General features: G+C 51.2%; 1 protein-coding gene across 3 annotated transcripts in view; it reads left to right on the top strand.

Annotated features, from left to right (window-relative positions):
• Window positions 1-10884, top strand: part of Dcakd (dephospho-CoA kinase domain containing) — a 39386-nt gene extending 28502 nt beyond the window's left edge. For 2 of the 3 annotated variants that reach the window (XM_050156585.1, XM_050156584.1), the window contains exons 2-5: window positions 3836-4039; window positions 4357-4560; window positions 6938-7025; window positions 9838-10884. In XM_050156585.1, coding sequence (XP_050012542.1) covers window positions 3928-4039; window positions 4357-4560; window positions 6938-7025; window positions 9838-10129 — 696 coding nt within the window. In that variant the 5' untranslated portion in view covers window positions 3836-3927 and the 3' untranslated portion in view covers window positions 10130-10884. Of the gene's footprint in view, window positions 1-794; window positions 817-3835; window positions 4040-4356; window positions 4561-6937; window positions 7026-9837 lie in introns of those variants that run through there. The other variant, XM_050156586.1, reaches the window with a different exon arrangement.
• The last annotated feature ends 8665 nt before the right edge of the window (window positions 10885-19549 follow it).

Here is a 19549-nt window from a genome sequence, read left to right as displayed (position 1 = left end):
GGTCATTCGCAGAGCACTTGCCCTCTGGCCCAGGTGTTCATAGACAGGGACCCACGCCTCTCTCTGTAGCCACTAGCTTTCCCTCTTAGCTAGTGCTTCCAGCCTGGCTGGTTTCTGTTTAGGGCTGGAGTCCAGTCTTTTTTTTTTTTTTTTTTTTTAAGGTTTATTTATGTGCTTTGGTGTGAAGGTGTCAGATTCCCTGCAACTGGATCTTTAGACAGTTGTGAGCTGCCATGTGGGCACTGGGAATTGAACCCTGGTCCTCAGGGAGAGCAGTCAGTGCTCTTAACCACTGAGCCATCTTTCCAGCCCCTCAGTCTGTTTTTTAAAGCTTTGCAGAGGACTCAGATTTGGCCAGACTTAGGGGTGGTTGTGAGGTTCTGCTTCAGCAGTGGTTCACCAGGGGAAGTGGGGTCGATTCTGGGAAATAATGGCTTGATAGGCAGCATGGACTGTTAAAGGTGTGTGCTTGGGGGAGCTGTTGACAGGCTTGAGTGGTCCTTGGAGGAATTTGGTGTAAGCCTTGCTTTCTGCCTTGCTGGACTTGGAAAGGACAGTGGGCTCTAGCTTCAGCCTCCTTTCTTGGTACAACCTAATCTCCGGACAGCCTAGAGTGCAAAGGGGCTTCCGGGCCAGGCCAGGGCCGGTGTCACCTGACTGTTCCTGTTCCCCACTGGTGCTCTGTTGCTTCCAGCTGTTCTCATTTGTTTCCGTCTGTCTCCGGTTTTCCCACAGGGCAAGGTCTGTAGTTTCCATGGGTTGTCCGCGAGGTCCCTGCACATTGCTGTAAGCACAGAGGAGCCTCATCAACAGCTGGTGAGGGACAGGAGCAGCTGAATCCTATCCATCCCCTTCGAGCCAGTAGCCAACCCCTCCCTGTGCATGTATTCCTCTGTCCCCTCGGCCTTCCTTGTGAAGGCAAAGTGTCTGGCTGTTTCCACAGATGCAAGTCCAAGGCACTGGAAAGGGTGGTTGTTCATTTGGTTGTTATAGTACCCTGCACTTTACAAACACCCTTCCTCCCTTTCTGTAGGACAAAACAGAGGATAATCAAGAAATCAGCCAATCAGCCACTGGGAATGATGTACATACTTACTTACTTTTCTTTCTTTTTTTTTTTTTTTTTTAAGTTTTCTTTCTTTTTGTTTTTTGAAATAGGGTTTCTCTGTGTTACAATCCTAGCTGTCTGGAACTAGCTCTTGTAGATCAGATTGGCCTGCCTCTGCCTCCCAAGTGCTGGGATTAAAGGCTTTGATAATCCCAGCACTTGGGAGGAGCAGGAGTTCAGGGTCAGCTATAGTGAGTTCAAAGCTAGCCTGGACAGGTCTCTTCCTTTGTTCTTTACTATGTGCCTCCGTGAGTGAAGAGCTAGGGTCTATTCTGAGCCCTGCCATACACTGGAATTGCTGAGGCTGCTCTATCCCCAGAGATTGGATTCTATTCCACTCTCAAGAGGGGTCTGGGCAGCTCTGGGGATGGGTTTAAGGTCAGCTTGGCTAGGTGGTCTTCCAAGTCCCTTCAGCTGAGTCTGGCAGATGGTGGTTTCTCTTGTGGGACCCTGGCCCTTTCCCTTTGTTCAAATCCCACTCCCCTACTTGACTGGTGTTCCAGAAAAGAGATACAGACCTTGCTTGCTTTAGAGCAGAACTTCTTAAAATGTTCCTACCCAGACTTCTCACCGGAATGTGACTCTGGGTACGTGGGTATTAGTGGCAATAATCAAGAAATGTATTTTAAGGGCCAGCAGGATGACTAAGCAAATGAAGGTGCTCAAACACTTCTTTGATATACACATGACGGAAGCAGATTTGCACACCAGTGGATGCAGTGTTTTTACATAAATCTTTAACTCCTTGGTTTTGATGTGTGTGATTTGTCTGAATATATGTATTTACACCAGGTGTATGCCTGGTGCCTGCAGAGGCCAGAAGAGGGTGTCAGATCCTTGGAATTGGAGTTATAGGTGGTTATGAACCACCGTGTGGGTGCTAGGATTCAAATCTGGTCCTCTGCAAGAGCGGCATCTGCTCCTAAGCCCTGAGCCATTTCTCCAACCCTTTTTGCCTTTTTGAGACGGGGCCTTGCTATGTACATGGGGCTGGCCTCAAACTTGTAACAGTTCTTACCCCTTTGTCCAGAATGCTGGGATACAGGAGTATGCCACACCAAGCAAGAATTAAATCAAGTCAGGGTTGACTATTTGATAGTATAGGATGTAGATCATCTTCTCAGAGTTGATTGATACTTTAATTTCCTGGGCGTCAATGCTGCGAACACCCGTTCACCTGAGTACATAGTATAAAATGGGGTAGGTATGTTTAGGGCTAGTTCAGAAGTTGTTGGAAATTTTGACTTAATTTTGCCCAAATTCATTTAATAATTTTAAAAAATGAAACTCAAGTCAGCAACTCAAATAGCAGTTTTTAGAATCAAACATTTTGGTAATAGTCTCCAAAGATTCACTAATATGGTATTTAAATGCCAATGAATGACAGTAGGAAAATACTCTTTATTTTTTTATTAAACCACTGTGTTTCCGTGTGAGCAGAGCATTCTGAGCGCGTAGGGAAGTGCTGCAGTTCACGTCACAGCGGTCTCACACGGGTGTTTCAGGCAGCATTTGCTGCCATTGGGAAGCATCATGACATGGGCAGGAGCTGCCAGAAACATGTTGAAACCATTTTGTGAACTTGTTTTAAATTACTTTTAAAAAAAATTGTGTGTGTGCGCGCATACACGTGTAGAAGTCAGAGGACAACTGGAGAGTGGCAGTTTGCAGTCCTTCCACCGTATGGGCCTCGGTCATCATGCAGACACTGACCTGCTGAGCCAGCTCACTGGGCCCCCAGCCCTTCTCTGTTAGAAATAAAGTCTCACTCTATAGTCCACGTTGTCCTGAACTCACCACGTAGCTCAGTCTTCTTGTCCTTAATGCCCTAAATGCTGGGATTATAGGGTTGTGTTGGCATACCTAGTTGAGAAGCTGTGTTTGAGGGACATTGGAGACATGGGGACCAAGACACTGATATCACATTCTCTGTCACAAAGCCTCAGCTGAACGGTCTAAGTTTCTCTTATACAATTGAACCCTGTTGGTGGGGAAGAGACAGAAATCTTTAATAAATAAATAAATAAATAGAAATTTTCAACCCAAAGGTAAACAACAAAAAAAAAAATTGAACCCTGTTCTTAACTCCCTTTTGTTGAAGGGAGACTACCTATCTTCAGGGTAACTTTTAAAATGTGGCATTCTTTAGTTGCCTCTCTGCACCCCTGACCCATGTGAGAATGAGCTAGGCAGATGTAAACTTGTGGGTTGGTTTCTTGCTCTCTGTACCACACAGAAGTGGCTGCTGTTTGTGTCTTCAGGAGAGGCAAACCCATTTCCACGTGAGCCAGGCAAAGTGTAATTAGGACAGTAAATCTGCAAGTTAACAAAAGTGGCCCTGATAGATTTCAAGCCCTACTAAGAAAAACATATACTCACACCAAAAATAAAAGTGTAAAAAAAAAAAGATTTAAAGAAACTGAAAATAGTGGCACAGACCTTTATTTAATCCCAGGTGCTTGGAAACCTGAAGCAGAAGATAGCAAGTTCAAGGCCTACAAGACACATGAATAAGCCCCTGGGGAATAGCTTATTAGAGCAGTACTTGCCTAGCATGCACCAAGCCCTAATGTCCAGCCCATACCAACACACAGCGCTGGAAATTTCTTCTCAGAAACAACCCCAGAGCTCTCCCAGCCCAGGACTGGGCCCTGCCTAACCTGCTGTCTCCCATCCCTCAGCCCTGTGGCCCTGTGCTGACCAGGCCTGAATGTCTCTTGACAACAGGTTTTTCCAGCCTGGTGGAGCAGCTGATTGGCAAGTGTGCCGACTGTCCAGTGCTTTCTGGCTCCTCTGCTCGTCTTCTCTCTCCTGGGAGGATGTTCCTGGTGGGCCTAACGGGAGGCATTGCCTCAGGCAAGAGCTCCGTCATCCAGGTGTTCCAGCAGCTGGGCTGTGCTGTGATTGATGTGGACGTCATTGCCCGGCACGGTGAGTTGGGAGGGGGCCCGAGTGCGGCCCCTGTGCTTCCTTTCTTCCACCAGCCTCCTCTTTATCTTGGGGTGTTCCGAGAGTGAGCCGGTCCTAACCAGATTGCCTGTCTCAAGGCGCTTCAGCTTATTCTTTGCTCTCCCTAAGAGTTTGTCCTCCCAAACTCGGCTCCATTGCTGGCCTGAGGGATTCTGTGGGCTCTGCTTATTCCCTTGGTTTACTTTGGCTCCAGTTGAAGGGAATAGTCCTGGTCCCCCATCAGTTTGCCTCTGGTCACGTGGGGTCTTCTGGAATGACCCATCCTCTTCATGCCACAGTCGTCCAGCCAGGGTATCCTGCTCATCGGCGTATTGTAGAGGCCTTTGGCACTGAAGTCTTGCTGGAGAATGGTGACATCGACCGCAAGGTCCTTGGGGACCTGATCTTTAACCAGCCTGACCGTCGTCAGCTCCTCAACTCCATCACCCACCCTGAGATCCGCAAGGAAATGATGAAGGAGACCTTCAAGTACTTTCTCCGAGGTGAGACTCTAAACTTGGGCACTGAAGGGTACAAATACCTCTTTGCAAAGCCTTTCTCTATTTGAAGTGGTTCAGGGTAGGGGGTTGGTTGTCTAGGCTGCTAAGTTTACACTTTTTATTGGTACTTCCCTCTGCAGAAGAGATGGGAGGACAGAGCAGCTAGCCTAGGTCACAGAAACTTCCTACCAGTCGCTGGTATATGGCCTCTAGTCTGTGTCCCTGAGTAGAAAAGGCCTGGTGGCCCCCTCCCCTGTCAGCCATAGTATGGGGACTATTTTCTGGAGAGCATTTCCTGGGATCCATTTTGGTTATCTTCAAGTTTTTCCACTGTGACCATGGCCAGGCCCCTTATCCTTCACGACTCAGATTCTTGTGTACCAGGTAGGGAGCCTCTCCCTAATGCTCTCTGGTCAATACTTCCCTCTAAGAGAACGTGATGAGGGCATCCATACTGCTGACCCAAACCTACCCCTCCGTCCCTGAAGCGCTGGGAAGGCTGGAGCTGGCTCCTGGCACCTGCTGCTCTAAACCCCCTCCTGCTGTTTGTCCCTGAGACACTTGGCCTCAGCCATCTTTCTTCCTCTACAAGAAGAGTCTGCACTCTGCCTTTGTCCTTCCCCAGTGTCTGCCAGACCATCTTTAGTTAGGCCCCTGCTCCCCTCTGCCCGCCCCGCCTGGCCGAGCCCTTCTGCCTTTCATTCCTGCCCTTTGCATTGCTCCCAGGCCAGCCCTGCGTACATTGCCGGGCTGCAGGCACCCGTGGCTTCCCCTTCTGAAATAAGCGTTGGATAATGTCACCAGCTCCAAAGCTCTCCTGTTGTGTCATCTACCCAGCCTCCCACCTCCCCAACCGCCACCACTTAAATAAAAGCCAGAAAGCTTTTCAGCTCGATAAGGTGAAAAATGGGGACGACAGCTGTGGCTTCTACAGCCCCAGTTCCTCCCTGATGAGTATAACAAATACAACTGTCAAAGCTGGTATAATCAAACGTCAGATAAGATCACCAGCTGCTGGGGAGGTCTCTGCGTAGGTAGGCGGATGTCTTAATAGAGTCAGGACAGTTTCAGGGCTTATCAAGCCAGGGAGATGTGACAGCTGAACAGCCCTTTACCGGTGAACCAAAGAGCTGGCTTCCAGCTCCCAAGAGGGACCCAGGAGAAAGGACAGGAAGAGGGGGGAGGAAGGGACAGGAGCAGGAAAGGGAGATAAGAGGCCCTGGGAGGATCCAGCCTTTTCTCTGGCTCTGAGCTGGAGAGGGTGAGATGGAGGTAGAGAGGCTCGATGCCAACTTCCCTCCTCCCAGGAACAATAGCAGTAACTCCCATCATTTGGGGGGCTTGGTGGCTGCTCGGTGTCGCATGCATTCGGAGCTCGTGTAATCCTGCCCATCACCCGTGGAGCCGGTGTTGCTTTCATTCATACACAGATTAGTTTGTTAAGGACCTTCGGTCACATAGGGCACTACAAACTCAGGTGTGTCAGCAGAGCTCAGGAACCCAGTGCCCTCCTCAACCAGGGCTCTTCTTAGGGTTCCTGGGCCACGGGTCGTGGGAGCCCCAATCTCAGCAGCTGGTGTGTGGTTCTGTGGTTGAAAATGTCTGGAGTGAGATACCATCCAGGTCCCGGGTCTCTGAGCAGCCTCACTCCCTGTCCTTAGTCTGCTGCCCACACAGGGCACAAGGAGCAGCAGGAATGCACATAACTGTCAGGGATGTGCCCATTCACAGTGTGGGAACGCGTTGTCTCTCTCCAGCCTTTTCTCTACTGAGGGAGCCCTGTAGTCAATGCAACTCAGCCTTGCTGCTCTGAGATAGTACAGGTCTCACAGAGAGCTGCAGAGGTAGCCACCGACTCTTTCCTGGCTTCCAGGAAAGGGCCTATGCTTTGGGTTTTTTGAGCCAGTGTAAGGTCAAATAGGGAAGAAAGGCTCAGAATCTCCCAGAAACTTCCCACTTGCCGACAACTCTGGCTATGTCTTGTCTCAGGGGTCGAAGGTCAAGGTTTACCCTGACCACCTAGTGTCCTATGCATTGTGCTCTAGACCTCTACCTGGTCTGCACAGACCCTCTAGCTCGTGGGTGCTGCTGGCCCTCGTGAACTCGCCTCCACCTTCTCACTCCAAATGTCCACGTCTTCCTGGCTTTTCAAAGCTAGTGCAAATGCCAGTCCTTCTCCAAGGTATTCCCTGGTCAGCCAGCCAGAAGTTATTTTCTCTGGCATTCTGCTCTGAATGGCATCGGAACTGGCTGGCACTCAGGGTATGTCTGTTCTTGGAAGGTCTCTGCTGGGGCCTTCTCTATGGCAGGGACTGGTCACAAGCATCCTTCCTGGTATCCTTGCAGAATTGAACTTGGGAGTTTTCCATCCTCTCCCCAGGGTACCGCTATGTGATTCTGGACATCCCTCTCCTGTTCGAGACCAAGAAGCTGCTTAAGTACATGAAGCACACAGTAGTGGTGTACTGGTAAGTGTGGAGCCTGGCCTGGCTGATGGGGGCTCGAAAGGACACATCCCTTACGCTGTCCCATGGAGTGGTGCCGGGGCTTACAGAAACCAACTTCTTTCTGTCCTGATCCTCATGCCCCTGGGGCAAACAGGAGTTGAGAGAGTCCCCAGGCTTCTCTAGTGTTTGGGAAGGGCTCCCCCTGCTGGCCGTGGAGACACTCTAGGTGAGTTGTCTGGTTTTGCTCCAGCCCCCCCTTACTCAGTGACTCCCTCCTTCACCCTAGAGCAGTTCACAGCTTTCCAAACACTCCGTGTTTACAGCCTCATGCTCTCACTTCAACATGAAGTATTCATGGCAGAGGGACACTCGTGAGTTTTAGAGAGACAGTGGAAGTGGAGGCAGTTGCAGAATGTGTTGGCGATCACCCATTGGGAGCACCCATGAATAGAGAGCAGAATGTTCGAGATCACCCATTGGGATCACCTGTGGGCAGAGAGCTGTGTGGATGTAACTGTCAGAAGAACCTAAGGAAAGAGCCTTCTTCTCAGAATCCAGGTTTGTCAAACAGGAGAATCAAGCTGCCAACAAAATGAGTCAGAGTCCCTGCGGGTGAGAATAGACAAAGCACAGGGTATCTTCTTCCCAGAAACTTCCCGGATGTCACAATGTAGCAGACACTTAGGTGGCCTTGGCTCTGCAGGTATTTTGGGCACAAGGTGGTTGTCAAGGGATCGATGTGTAGGAGGCTCCTAGTACCCTGGGATGCTCAGTGCCCTGAACATTGCCATATCCTTACCCAGATCTCTCATGGGCTGCCACTCAGTCTGAACCCCCTGAGCCTGGCGGTCTCACCATAGGGCTGTACTTCCCCACATAAGCCTTCAGTCTCTTCCTTATTTGTTTTTTGTGGTGATGAAGATAGAATAGAACCCAGGCCCATGTAAACCAAGTATATCCCAGCCTCTCTGGGCTCTTTATTCCGTTTGTGGAGGATGCCAGCTGAGACCAGGAGGGCCTTATGAAGTCCTTGGATTCTCGGTGCTTTAATGACAGAATCAGGCTCGGGAGATGACTCTGTGGTCAAGAGCACTCAATATCCAGAGGACCCAGGTTCAGTTCCCCGCACCCACATGGTGGCTTGGGATATTTATAACTCCAGTTCCAGGGGTACAACTCCTTCTGGCTTCTATGGGCACCAAGCACATCCTTAATGCCCTTATATACATGTAGGCAAAATACTGATAAAATAAAAATCAATCTCTTCAGAGAAATCCTGTCTCAAAAAAACAAAAACCTCTTTAAAAAATTAATCTAGGGGCTGGAGAGATGGCGATGAAGATCACTGGCTGCTCTTCCTGAGTTCAGTTCCCAGCACTCACGTGGTGGCTCACATCCATCTATAATGGGGTCTGATGCCCTCTTCTGGCCTGCAGGTGTACATGCAGACAGAGCATTCACATGTAAAAAGTAAATTTTTAAAAAATAACCAACTAGGTGGTGGTACACGCCTCTAATCCTAGCACTCAGGAGGCAGAGGCAGGAGGATCTCTGTGAGTTCAAGGCCAGCATGATCTACAGAGCGAGTTCTAGGATAGCCCAGGCTACACAGAGAAACTATCTCAAACAAACAAAAAACCAACAACAAAAAGTCTGTAGGGATCAGCAAGGGGAAGGTCAGATTGTTTGCTTGTCACCGAAGGCTCTGGACCTTGTGACCCAGCACGGAGCAGTTCCTCAAGAGTGATTGGACCTAAATGTGGTCCTTAATGTTTTTAAGAAAAAAATTGGCTTGTGAAATGAGTAAAGAAAAACAGCCATCAGCAGGGTCTGGCATGCACTGCCACAGCCCTAGGGAGGCTGTTGGTGCCGCTGCTGTTCCATCCGGGGAGACTCTTGGTTCCACACCACACCTTTGGAAGAGTGCACTCCCAGGCAGCTGCCGGCCAGCTCCATTCTCTTGTAGATTGCCCAGCCACAGACGTGCCATGGCTAAAGCTGGATGTGTCCTCTGCCACTGTAGCCTCTGTTTAGCGAGGCTAATGTTCATAGAGGAGACTCACTACCGTCTGATGTGGGAGTGATTTCTTATTAATAAAGAAACTGCCTAGGCCCATTTGATAGGCCAACCCCTTAGGTAGGCGGAGTAAACAGAACAGGATGCTGGGAAAAAGAAGCTGAGTCAAGGAGTCACCATGATTCTCCCGCTCCAGACAGACGCAGGTTAAGATCCTCCCTGGTAAGCCAGCTCGTGGGCTACAACAGAATATTAGAAATGGGTTAGAACAATATGAAAGAGCTAACCAATAAGAAACTGGAACTAGCCGGGCCAGGCAGTGTTTGAAAGAATACAGTTTCCGTGTAATTATTTCGGGTATAAGCTAGCCATGAGGGCGGCCGGGTGCCGGGGACACAGCCTTACCGCTCCTAATTCAACAACCGTCTGGCTTTGTTCTGTTCTCGAGTTGCAGACAAAGGCCTGGAGTGACAAACATCTCATTTTATAGAGGGAAACTCAGGCCAGTGGACAGACAGACCTGGGCTATAGAAAACAGTTGCTACAGCCCACCCCTGTCTGCCCTTGTTGGGTGTCTGAGGTTAAATTCCCAGCACCCACATGGTGGTTCACATCCATCTATAATGGGGCTTACGGTCCTCTTCTCCAGGACCTGTCTCAGCCTGACAGTGTGGCTGCAGGCAGGAGAGGGTGTTTCCAAAGGGAAGATGCTGTCCTAACCTATGCCCCAAGCTGGACCTTACCTCGCTGTCCACTTGTGAGTCTTACTGCAGAGAGGGAGGCTGGGGTCCACAGTGCACTTTTCCCTGTCCTTAGTGACCGAGACACACAGCTGGCACGGCTGATGAAGCGGAACAGCCTGAGCCGGGAGGACGCAGAGGCAAGAATCAATGCCCAGCTGCCCCTGAAGGACAAGGCCCGCATGGCCAACCACGTTCTAGACAACTCGGGCGAGTGGAGCCTCACCAGACGCCAGGTCATTCTCCTGCATGCCAAGCTGGAACGCTCCATGGAGTATCTGCCACTGAGGCTCGGGTTCCTGACGGGCCTAGCAGGCATCGCCAGCCTCCTGTACCTGCTCACCCGCTACCTTCTCCCTTCTCCCTAGTTGGGTACAGCAAGACAGCAAGCATTAGGCCTCCTCCTTGGAGACCTAAGTCAGGTACCATGTCCTCAACACTACACTCACTCTGATGCTGAGACTGGCCCTTGCTCTGGAGTATCCAGTCTGAACTCAGAGCAAAAGGAAGCCCACGGTCAGGTACCCCTTCCCACCCACCCTAGAGCCCCACCACCCCCATAGTGTCCCATCAGAACAGTATTCATGATGGCAGGGACACAGTCGTCTCTGTGGCCATCCCCCTGGCTACAACAATGTAGCCAACAGTTTCTTGGGCTTGAACCTTCTTGGAGCATCTGCTCCATCATGACCACAAAGTCCCTAGTGGACCACAGCAAATCCTTCTAAACTGAAGGCTTTCAAACAGAACTGTCTGCCAGGGTGCAGTTTGACTCCTGTCTGGGGGATGCTGTAACTAGTCCGAGGCAGGGCCCTTTGGAGAGACCCAGCTTCTGCCACCACCTCCCACCACTGCCTCTGAGCCCTGTGCTCTTCTGCATTCCCCGGCCCCATGCTATCCGATCTCTGTGCCTTCCCCCAGATGCTCCCTGCCTGCAGTACCCTACCCCTGGTGGCCCCTGGTCAGGCACCCCATGTTTTATCGTAATCCATTGTGAAATAATCAACAAGAACCTGGCTTCTCCTAGACTATCCCGTAGATGGCAGGTGTGACTCGTCTCCGCTGTAGTGTTCCAAGCCTGCTCTCCGTTGGTGCTCAATAAATGGAATTGGTCTGAAATGTCCACTGAATTCCACTTGACCTCTGCTCACCTGAGGAGGCCAGTAGAGGTGCTGGGCAGATCACATCCGCTCACCCCACAGGTCTGTGTTCCCTGTGGTGTCTGCGGACCTGCTGGTGCAGATCTTGTTCCCAGCAGCCCAGTAAGGCCAGATGTGGGTGGGACTGACGTGGGTGTGGCAGTGGCCATTTCTAACGCCCCCTCTCACAGAGCTGCTTGCATCTCAGCCTCTCATTAGCTCCAGCACATTTCCAAGCAGCAGAATGGGGCTGTGGGGAGGTGGAGGGGAGGGCTGCCTGCTCCCTCAATTGGATGGGGTCCAGCAGAACCTGACAAAGGGAGAAGCTGTGGACTCCACAGTACCCTATGAGCCAACGATCAAGGAAATGATTGTTTCCCATGGCATTCTGGACACGTCGTGTGCAGTAAGTACATGCACTGCAGGGCAGTGGGGGCATTGGTCTGGGTCGTACAGGCCCTGAACTGCACAGCTGAGTCTCCTCTCAGGAGGAACAGCAGAGCCAGTGTTGGTGCCCAGTTCTGTCTCCTTGCCTTGCTCTCTGCGTGGTAAGTTGAGGACAGTTTCAAGCCCGTTGTAAATCATGACATTCAAACAGTTACTTCTTTCTTGGCCCAGCTCTCTAAATTTGATGCGGAGTGTGGCAGAGCATTGGTCTGGAAGGTGTGCAGAAGCCAAGGCAGTTATGCACTGGCCCTGACAGCCCCGCAGCTGCCCCCTCCCCAGTCCGTACTCCCCGCTGATATGCTGACCAAGGTGGCTTTGGAAAAAGTCTTGCTTTACTGCTTCAACTTCAGTGCCTAATTGGACACCTGGAGCACAATTCCTCTCCAGAGCAGGTGTCCTCCCCCATGGCCAGCAGGTGGCAGCACTCACCCAAGCAGGGATCTGGAAAGCCATACCCTTCTCAACTATATTCCTCAGGGTGGTAGACCAAGGCCACCCCTATGCCCCTGACCGAGAGCACCTTTAAGAAGATGCAAATGGAATGGGATCTGGGCGTGGTAGTGCGTGACAGTGATCCCAGCCTTAGAGAAGCTAAAGCGAGAATTCAGGGTTACACAGATCGTATCTCTACCCTCTTCCTCCAATCCTTGGGCCACGGTTTCCAGATTGGGCTTCATCACCCTAAGAGGAGTAGCAGGATGTCTGTGGGCACCACATGCTCACCTGCCTCTTGACAAGGGTTGAAGAATGCGCCCAGTCCCCTAAAGCCACTTTCCTCTCCTGGTCCAAGCTGCCCAACGTCAGTTTCAGTTTTGTTCTGAACAAAGCACAGTCTCTGTTGTCTTCAAGTCTACACGGTTCCAGATGGGTGGTGGTGAAGGCAACCACAAGCTGCGACGGCCATCCTGGATTCCCAGCAGTGGACGTCTGTCAGTAACACCTTTATCCAACAGTTACCGGCAACGCTTCAGATGCCTTCTCTGTCCTTGTGGGCCAAGGAGCAGGGCAAGAGAACATTTGGGGAAAACTGGGTGCAAGAGGGATGGGGTCTTTTTCCTGAGTAGTCCTTCTTCTCACTAAGGCGCTTGAGCTCCAGGAGTGGAAGTACGACGTGACTACAGGTGAGGGGTCACATGGATGGCTACTAACGGCCCTTGAAGATGGCTAGAGAAAAGCCAAATGAAGGAGGTGATGAGATACAGGGGAGAGCTTGGCTGGTGGCTCCTACATTCCACTCTCAGATAGAGCAGCTCCCAGCTGAGACCCAAAGCTGCCCCTCCTTGCTCCCTACAACCTTCTCCCCTCCCTTCTCCATCGCTCAGATTCCAATACAATTTCCAGCTAACCGGCATGTCGATAGAACAACTCGGGCAGCCGGATTGCTGGCCAATTACAGGAAATCATTCTGCTCCACAGCTCAGCCCTGGGGGGTACAAGGAGGGGGGGGTCCAAGGGAGCAGGCGTCTAGCTTGCAGGCAGGGAAGAGGCTGAAGGCAGGAAGCCTGCTGCAGCAGCTCCCATCTTCCCCCCACCCAGCAGGCATCATGGGAAAGGGGTGGGTGGAGAGGCTCTTGGGCACACTTCAGCCCCAGGCTGTTCCTCAGTATTACCTAGAGCTTTGGATCCAGCCTTTTTGTGGGGGAATTGGAGCCCCAAGCTGTAGAGAAACGCAGAGGCTAAAGGCCCGTGAGAACGGTTCCCGAGGTGAAGTATGTGCTTCAAGGGGTTTGCCTGGAGATGGAAAAAAACAAAAACAGAAAAACACGGATGAGACCATTGTACCCCAGAGAGTACTAGAGACTGGGATGGGTGGCACCCAGGGGACCCTACAGGACTCACCTGAGGGCCTAGAAACAAGTTCTCACTGGCCTAACGAACCTGGACTTCTGCAGCCAGCCCCAGCCAAGGAACCCCAGGGAAGGGATATCAGAACACAGGAATGATGCGCTAGGCTCCAGGAAGGGAGCAGGGGAGGCTTGGAATAGCCTGAATTAGCAAATGGGGGAGGGGGGCAGGTGTGACCCAAGCTTCCGGGGTCCTCTTCACCTCCCCAAACCCTCTGCCGATGGGTCCCGCCGCTGGCTCTTAGAAAAGAACAAGCCGCTTTCAGTCCACCTGCCAAGATCTGTGTTCACTCGGATGCCCCTTTGCCAACCCCGTTCCCTCCCTCACCAGTCCTCTTCCCGTCGGCCCATGCTCCAGAGCCTCTGCCCCCTCTCCCGCTAGAGTTCCCCTTCTCTACCACAGCACTCTTCCCCAAAAGGGCCCGGAAGATCCATGAGGGGCAAAAACCGACTGAACCCCAGTCCCCCGTGAGTGGCCATTTGTCTGAAACCCCAGGAGAATTGTAACAAGTGGTCCGTGATCCATCCTCTACCCCGTGCTATAGCTACTCTCCCAATTCCAAACCTCTCTCTCCTCCCCTCCAGGGCTGGGCCTGGGGTGGATTCACCTACAGCACTTCAGCCCACCCAGTGCTAGACATGATGGGCAGCCGTGGGCAGGGAGGATGAACCTGGGACTGGAAGAAGATGTAAAGAAAACACACATGAGGTCATGTTCCAAGTTCTGAAATGCATCCGGAAAACAGGATTAGTGCCCAGGGAGTCCTTCTTCCCGAGGCCTCAACTCGAGTGTGCAGGCTCAGATATCGGGGCGGGGGTGCCGCTATTCGTCCTGAGTGTGACCATGGTTTAGTACTCCTGGGCTCTAGTGACATCCTCTGGCGCTGGCTCTCCTGGGCCGTGCGCCCAGTGCTCAGCGATCCGAAAGAGGGCGCCGGCTCTGCCCTTGTAGGCGGTGCCTCCCGCCCCACCGTTAGGCGTTCGGCAGCCCGCAGGCTGGGTGCCATCGATCCGGTCGCGGGGACCCGGGCGCGCTGCCTCTCCACGCTTGCTTTTCGCTTTTAATTGAAGTTTGTTTGAGCAGAGCGCGGAGCAGGCAGAAGCAGAAACCAAATATTTAGTTGCTGCAAATTGGCACCTCCAGATCAATTACCCGGCCCGTGTCAGGGCCTACGCCGCCCTCCTGCACCCCGCGGAATTTCAATGCCGCGCTGCCCCCGCGTGAGTCGCCCGCGCCACCGGTCTCCATTCCACCGCACGATTCTCATCAGCTCCAGCCATACATCACCCGTGGCCGCCAGGGAACAGGTTTTCAATGGGAAAAGTTCCCCGAAAAAGTCCTCGTTGCTGACTCTCATTGCACCGTGCGCTGGTCTGGCCCCTGTTGCCATCTCTGAGCTTGTGTAATGGGGACAACCTAGGGGTCAGAGTTTCAAAGGACTTTGGGTCACAGGCACCTAGCTACAATCCTAGCAAGTCCGCTTACCCGGTTTGTGGTCTCGGAAGCCTGGGTTTCTCCATTATGGGGCATGTCCTTCACTAGGTATGATCAAACCAAGGTGTGGCATCTTGCCTAGGGACTATGGATTCTTTGGCAGGGGGCAGAGACAGGATTTCTCTGTGTAACAGTCCTAGCTGTCACCGAACTAGCTCTTGTGGACCAGGCTGGCCTCAAACTCACAGAGATCCACCTGCTTCTGCCTCCCAAGTGCTGGGATTAAAGGCGTGCGCGGCCGGCGGGACTATGGGTTCTGTATAAGATCCTCCTCTGCTGGCTGAGAATGTAGCTCAATAGAGTGTTTCCCTAGGATACGCTAAATTCTTGGTTGGATCCTCTGCATTGCAAACAGCTAGTGGTTCTGACCGGTAATCTTTACAAACAGGCAAGAGAATAGAAGTTCAAGGTCATTCTCAGTAATAGTAAATTTGAGGTCACCCTGGAATATAAGAGGCGCTGTCTGGAAAATAATAAAGTCCACTGCCCTGCTTTGGGGGGTGTAAAATGGTTCTAGAATGACGTGAGGGACACTGAGTGGGAGGGGACACAAGGAAAGGAGGTGGCCAGTCTCCGTGTCCCTGGAAAGCCTGGAGAACTGCAGGAGCTGTCAGGCCAGTTCTAGGACTCTGTCCTAGCCCAGGGGCCTTGGACATAGTCATTTAGGAGCTGTTCTTTCAGAGCTGGAGGGGAGCCAAAAAAATATCTTTGACCCCAAGGCTACCCAACACCTGAGGTAAGAAGACATCAAGGAGAATCTGGAGATGGTGGACTAGCCCAGGTCACTGTGGACACCCTGGGCCCGCAGGAACGAGAACAGCTGCACCGCACAAGGTTCTGCCTTTCTAGTTGGCAAGTTTCTAGGTCTCAGCTCTTCCCTGTGTGAAATGGGGCCACCTCCCGGCGTCCCTGTGGAGTGAGGATAAGCTGCTCAGAGGTGTGAGGAAGGGGCCCAAGTTACACCAATGTTCCCCTCCTTTCATTCCCAGAGTCCCTTGGGAGAACTGCAGTCCAAGAGTCTGACATTTCTAAAGGCCACCACGGTAGACAGAGTGACAGGGGCTCTGGGTGGGATGAGCAGTGTGGGGGATGTCTCCCCCAGCCTACAGCTGCCCCCCCTCCGCCATGCCTGCTGTGCCCACTTGCTACCTCTGTGCCTGGTCAGGATCTTTCCTCTCCCTTTGTCCCAGCTCCATGGGGAAGAGTTCAGACACCCCTAGAAGAGAAACTGGGGCTGAAGTAACAAGCTGGTATGAAATTCAGATCCCCAGTGAGAGGCAAATTCACCCCAACCCTCATTTTTCTCAACGGTGAAATGGCACCACAAGCCAATAATTATGTCGTGCTATTTGGGGTGATGATTGATTATTAATTTATTCATTTATTTGAGACAAGGTCTCACAATATAGCTCTGATTGGAACTCAGAGATCTACCTGCTTCCCCCAAGTGCTAGGATTAAAAGTACAGGCCACCACTCCTAGCCTGGTAAGTGATTTCTCAAGGTTACTGAATCTATTTGCCTTTCCTTCCTACACACACTCCTAACCTGTCTCCAGTAGGCACACCTCTGCTGGCAAGATCCCTCCTTCCAGGACAGTATCCCAGCATTTATCAAATCAGAAAGTCCTTCTGACAGTCCACCTTAAATCTCTCACTGCTTCCTTCGGAGAAGATGTAAAGAACCCACAGCCAGAAGATAAATGTTTGTGGATAGATAATGTCACACTATTTTAAAAAACACCCCCCAAAGAGGACCAGAGGGGGTTGGGAATTACTGTCGGACACAATGCTCTTTACACTAAACATCTTGGCGATAAATATAGCTATGTAATTCTTTTTTTTCTCCTTGGCAGAGGGAAAGGCTGAGGCTGGGCAGAAAGACAGAGGGGCCCGAAAATATAAATCAATATGTGACTTTAATATATGTGCTCTCGGTGGCTGTGTGTGCTGGGGGATTATTAGTAACCTTGATTCCTGCTCAGTGTCCATGTGAGGCAGGGCGATGCTCAGCCCCCAGGGAGGAAAAGAGAAATTAGGAAGCCAAATTCTCCTCCTGATTGACACCTGGGTAAACATTATCTTGGCAGAAGGGGTAGGGAAAAAAAAAAAGATCAATGCTGGTATTTTTATCACGTTCCAGGGACGGACAGGGGGAGAAATTAAAGACACAGTTCTGTGATATTGATGCATATGCTCATCTCCAGGGTGGAGCCCAACCAGAGGTGGGAAGGGCAGGACCAGGGTGGGAGAGCTAGTGGGTCTGCACCAGGGAGCCTCGGCCATGGCTGCTGTGTCTTATAACACTCACAGACAGGTACAAAGGAGCCGCTTCCCCATGGCAGGGAAAGGCACCCGCTTTGAAGGAAATCACAGGTCCAAACATCTAAAGTGACATCAGACCCTGGCTTTCATGGAGAACGGAGAGGCAGTGGTGTCCACGGGCTGTTTCTAAGGGGAGGTTCCTAGAGCACAGAGATGGAAGAGTGGCTTCTGAGGGGCTACAGGAAAAGAGGGGTCCAGGGCGGGTTGATTGCTGGTGTGGAGGGAGAGGCACTTCCTGGGCTGTCTCCAATCTGAAGTCAGGAAAGTTTGGTCCTCTGCCCTGACCTTGCTATATGACCTTGGCCAAAGCATTTGACCTCACAGAGGCTCAACCTCCTCTTGTGTAAAACTTCTCCACTGCACCGTTTTCCCAGCGAGATTATACAATGTATCTTAATGGTGGAGGGACCACTGCTGACTAGGGTAGCTCTGCCCGTGGGATGGGATGGTGTAGTGGTGTGGTCCTTATATGAGCAATGTCGCAGATGGGATCCACACCAGAGTGGTGCCAGAGGTGCCCCAGAAGGGTAGAAAGAGTTGGGCATGGGGGATTTTTAAGTTCAGAGTTTCCTAGCAAGTCTGTCTCTTTTAAAAGTAAAACAAAAACAAAACCTGCATTCGGTGCAGGCAGGAGGATCAAGAGTTCAAGGTCATTTTAGGCTACACACAGAGTTCTAGGTCAGCCTGGGATACATAACTTTGTTCAAAAAAACATATTAGTTTAAATGTGATTTAAAATTTTTATTTTATGTTTGTGGGTGTTTTGCTTGCATATTTATCTTTGTACCGTGTGCATGCAGTGCCCACAGAGGAACCCTTGGAACTGGAGTTAAAGACGGTTGTGAGCCACCACGTGAGTGCTGGGAATCTAACCTGGATCTCCTGAGAAAACAACTGGTTCTTTTAACTGCTGAGCCATCTCTCTAGCCCCAGTGAACTTGCTGTATTTAAAACATCATTTCTGCTACTGGCGCTGGCCGCATTTCAAGTGCTCAGGAGTCACACAGACTGAGCAGCTCCTAAGCTGGGTAAGCACAGTTCTAGAAGGAGCCATAGGGCAGGGGTGCCTGTCCCAAAACAGAGGAAGGGCCTGTGAGGCAGAGGGGTGAGGTGTGCTCTTGAAATGCAAGATTAACACCCCTTTTATGCTGGCAGGGGTGTTTTATGGCTTCTGAGGGGCCATAATTGTCCAACAGAGGCTTTCTAGTGGGACAGCGGTCCAGTTCAAGTGGCATTTCTCAGGTCATGGAGGTCCTGGGCAGACATGGGGTGGACATGAGGTAGACATGTGTAGACATGGGGTGGGCATGGGGTGGACATGGGGCAGACATGTGTAGACACGGGGTGGACATGGGGGAGACATGTGTAACTTAGGGTGGACTTGGAGTCTCTTGTCCACGGATCTTCTGTGTCCTAGTTTCAGGACTGTCCTGCTAAGAAAGGAGCAGAGGCCCCAGGGTTCCCCCAGCACACCCATCAGGTCCCACAGTAGTCTTGACTACATATTTTCCACACTAGTTAGGAGAGCTGAGGTATTTGGAGAAACCATAGGGAGCCCAGCAAATGGGGCTCAGGAATAGTGTGAACCCAAGGTATCCCTCCTGCCTTAGTTAGGGTTCCTATTGCTGTGAAGCAACACCATGACCATGGCAACTCTTACAAAGGAAGACATATTGCTGGGCAGTGGTGGCGCACGCCTTTAATCCCAGCACTTGGGAGGCAGAGGCAGGAGGATCTCTGTGAGTTTGAGGCCAGCCTAATCTACAAAACAAGTTCCAGGACGGCTAGGACTGTTACACAGAAAAACCCTGTCTTGGGGGCTGGAGAGATGGCTCAGAGGTTAAGAGCACTGACTGTTCTTCCAGAGATCCTGAGTTCAATTCCCGGCAACCACATGGTGGCTCACAACCATCTGTAATGAGATCTGGTGCCCTCTTCTGGCCTGCAGGCAGATATGGAGGCTGAACACTGTGTACATAATAAATAAATAAATCTTTAAAGAAAAGAAAAGAAAAATCCTGTCTCAAAAATAATATTAATAAAAGAAAACATTCAGTGGGCTGACTTATAGTTTGGAGGTTTAGTCCATTATCGTCATGGTGGGGCATGGCAGCATGCAGGCAGACCTGGTGCTGGAGAAGGAGCCGAGAGTTCTACATATTGATCTGCAGGCAACAGGAAGTGGACACTGGGCACAGCTTGAGCATAGGAGTCCTCAAAGCCCATCGCCACAGTGACACACTTCCTCCAACAAGGCCATACCTACTCTAACAAAGCCCCACTTCCCAGAAGTGGACTGGGGGAGTTTACTGGGACCGATTACATTCAAACTACCACACCCCCCATCCTCAAAGGCCAAATATAGTGTTTATAAAGCTTTGTCAAGGCTGAGAGGCATAAGTGACCCTATAAGGATAGGGACAGTGCCCAGAGCACACACTCCAACCCCTCACATACACATTCTCCAAAAACACACAAACCAGGTGTGGTGGTGCATGCCTAGAATCCCTGCCCTGAGGAGACAGAGGAAGGATTGTCTC

This window comes from Alexandromys fortis, unplaced genomic scaffold (genome assembly GCF_014885135.2).
Source record: "Alexandromys fortis isolate MF-2015 unplaced genomic scaffold, M_Fortis_MF-2015_v1.1 scaffold_31, whole genome shotgun sequence".
Lineage (NCBI taxonomy): Eukaryota > Metazoa > Chordata > Mammalia > Rodentia > Cricetidae > Alexandromys > Alexandromys fortis.
This window is presented reverse-complemented; position numbering and strand designations above follow the sequence as displayed.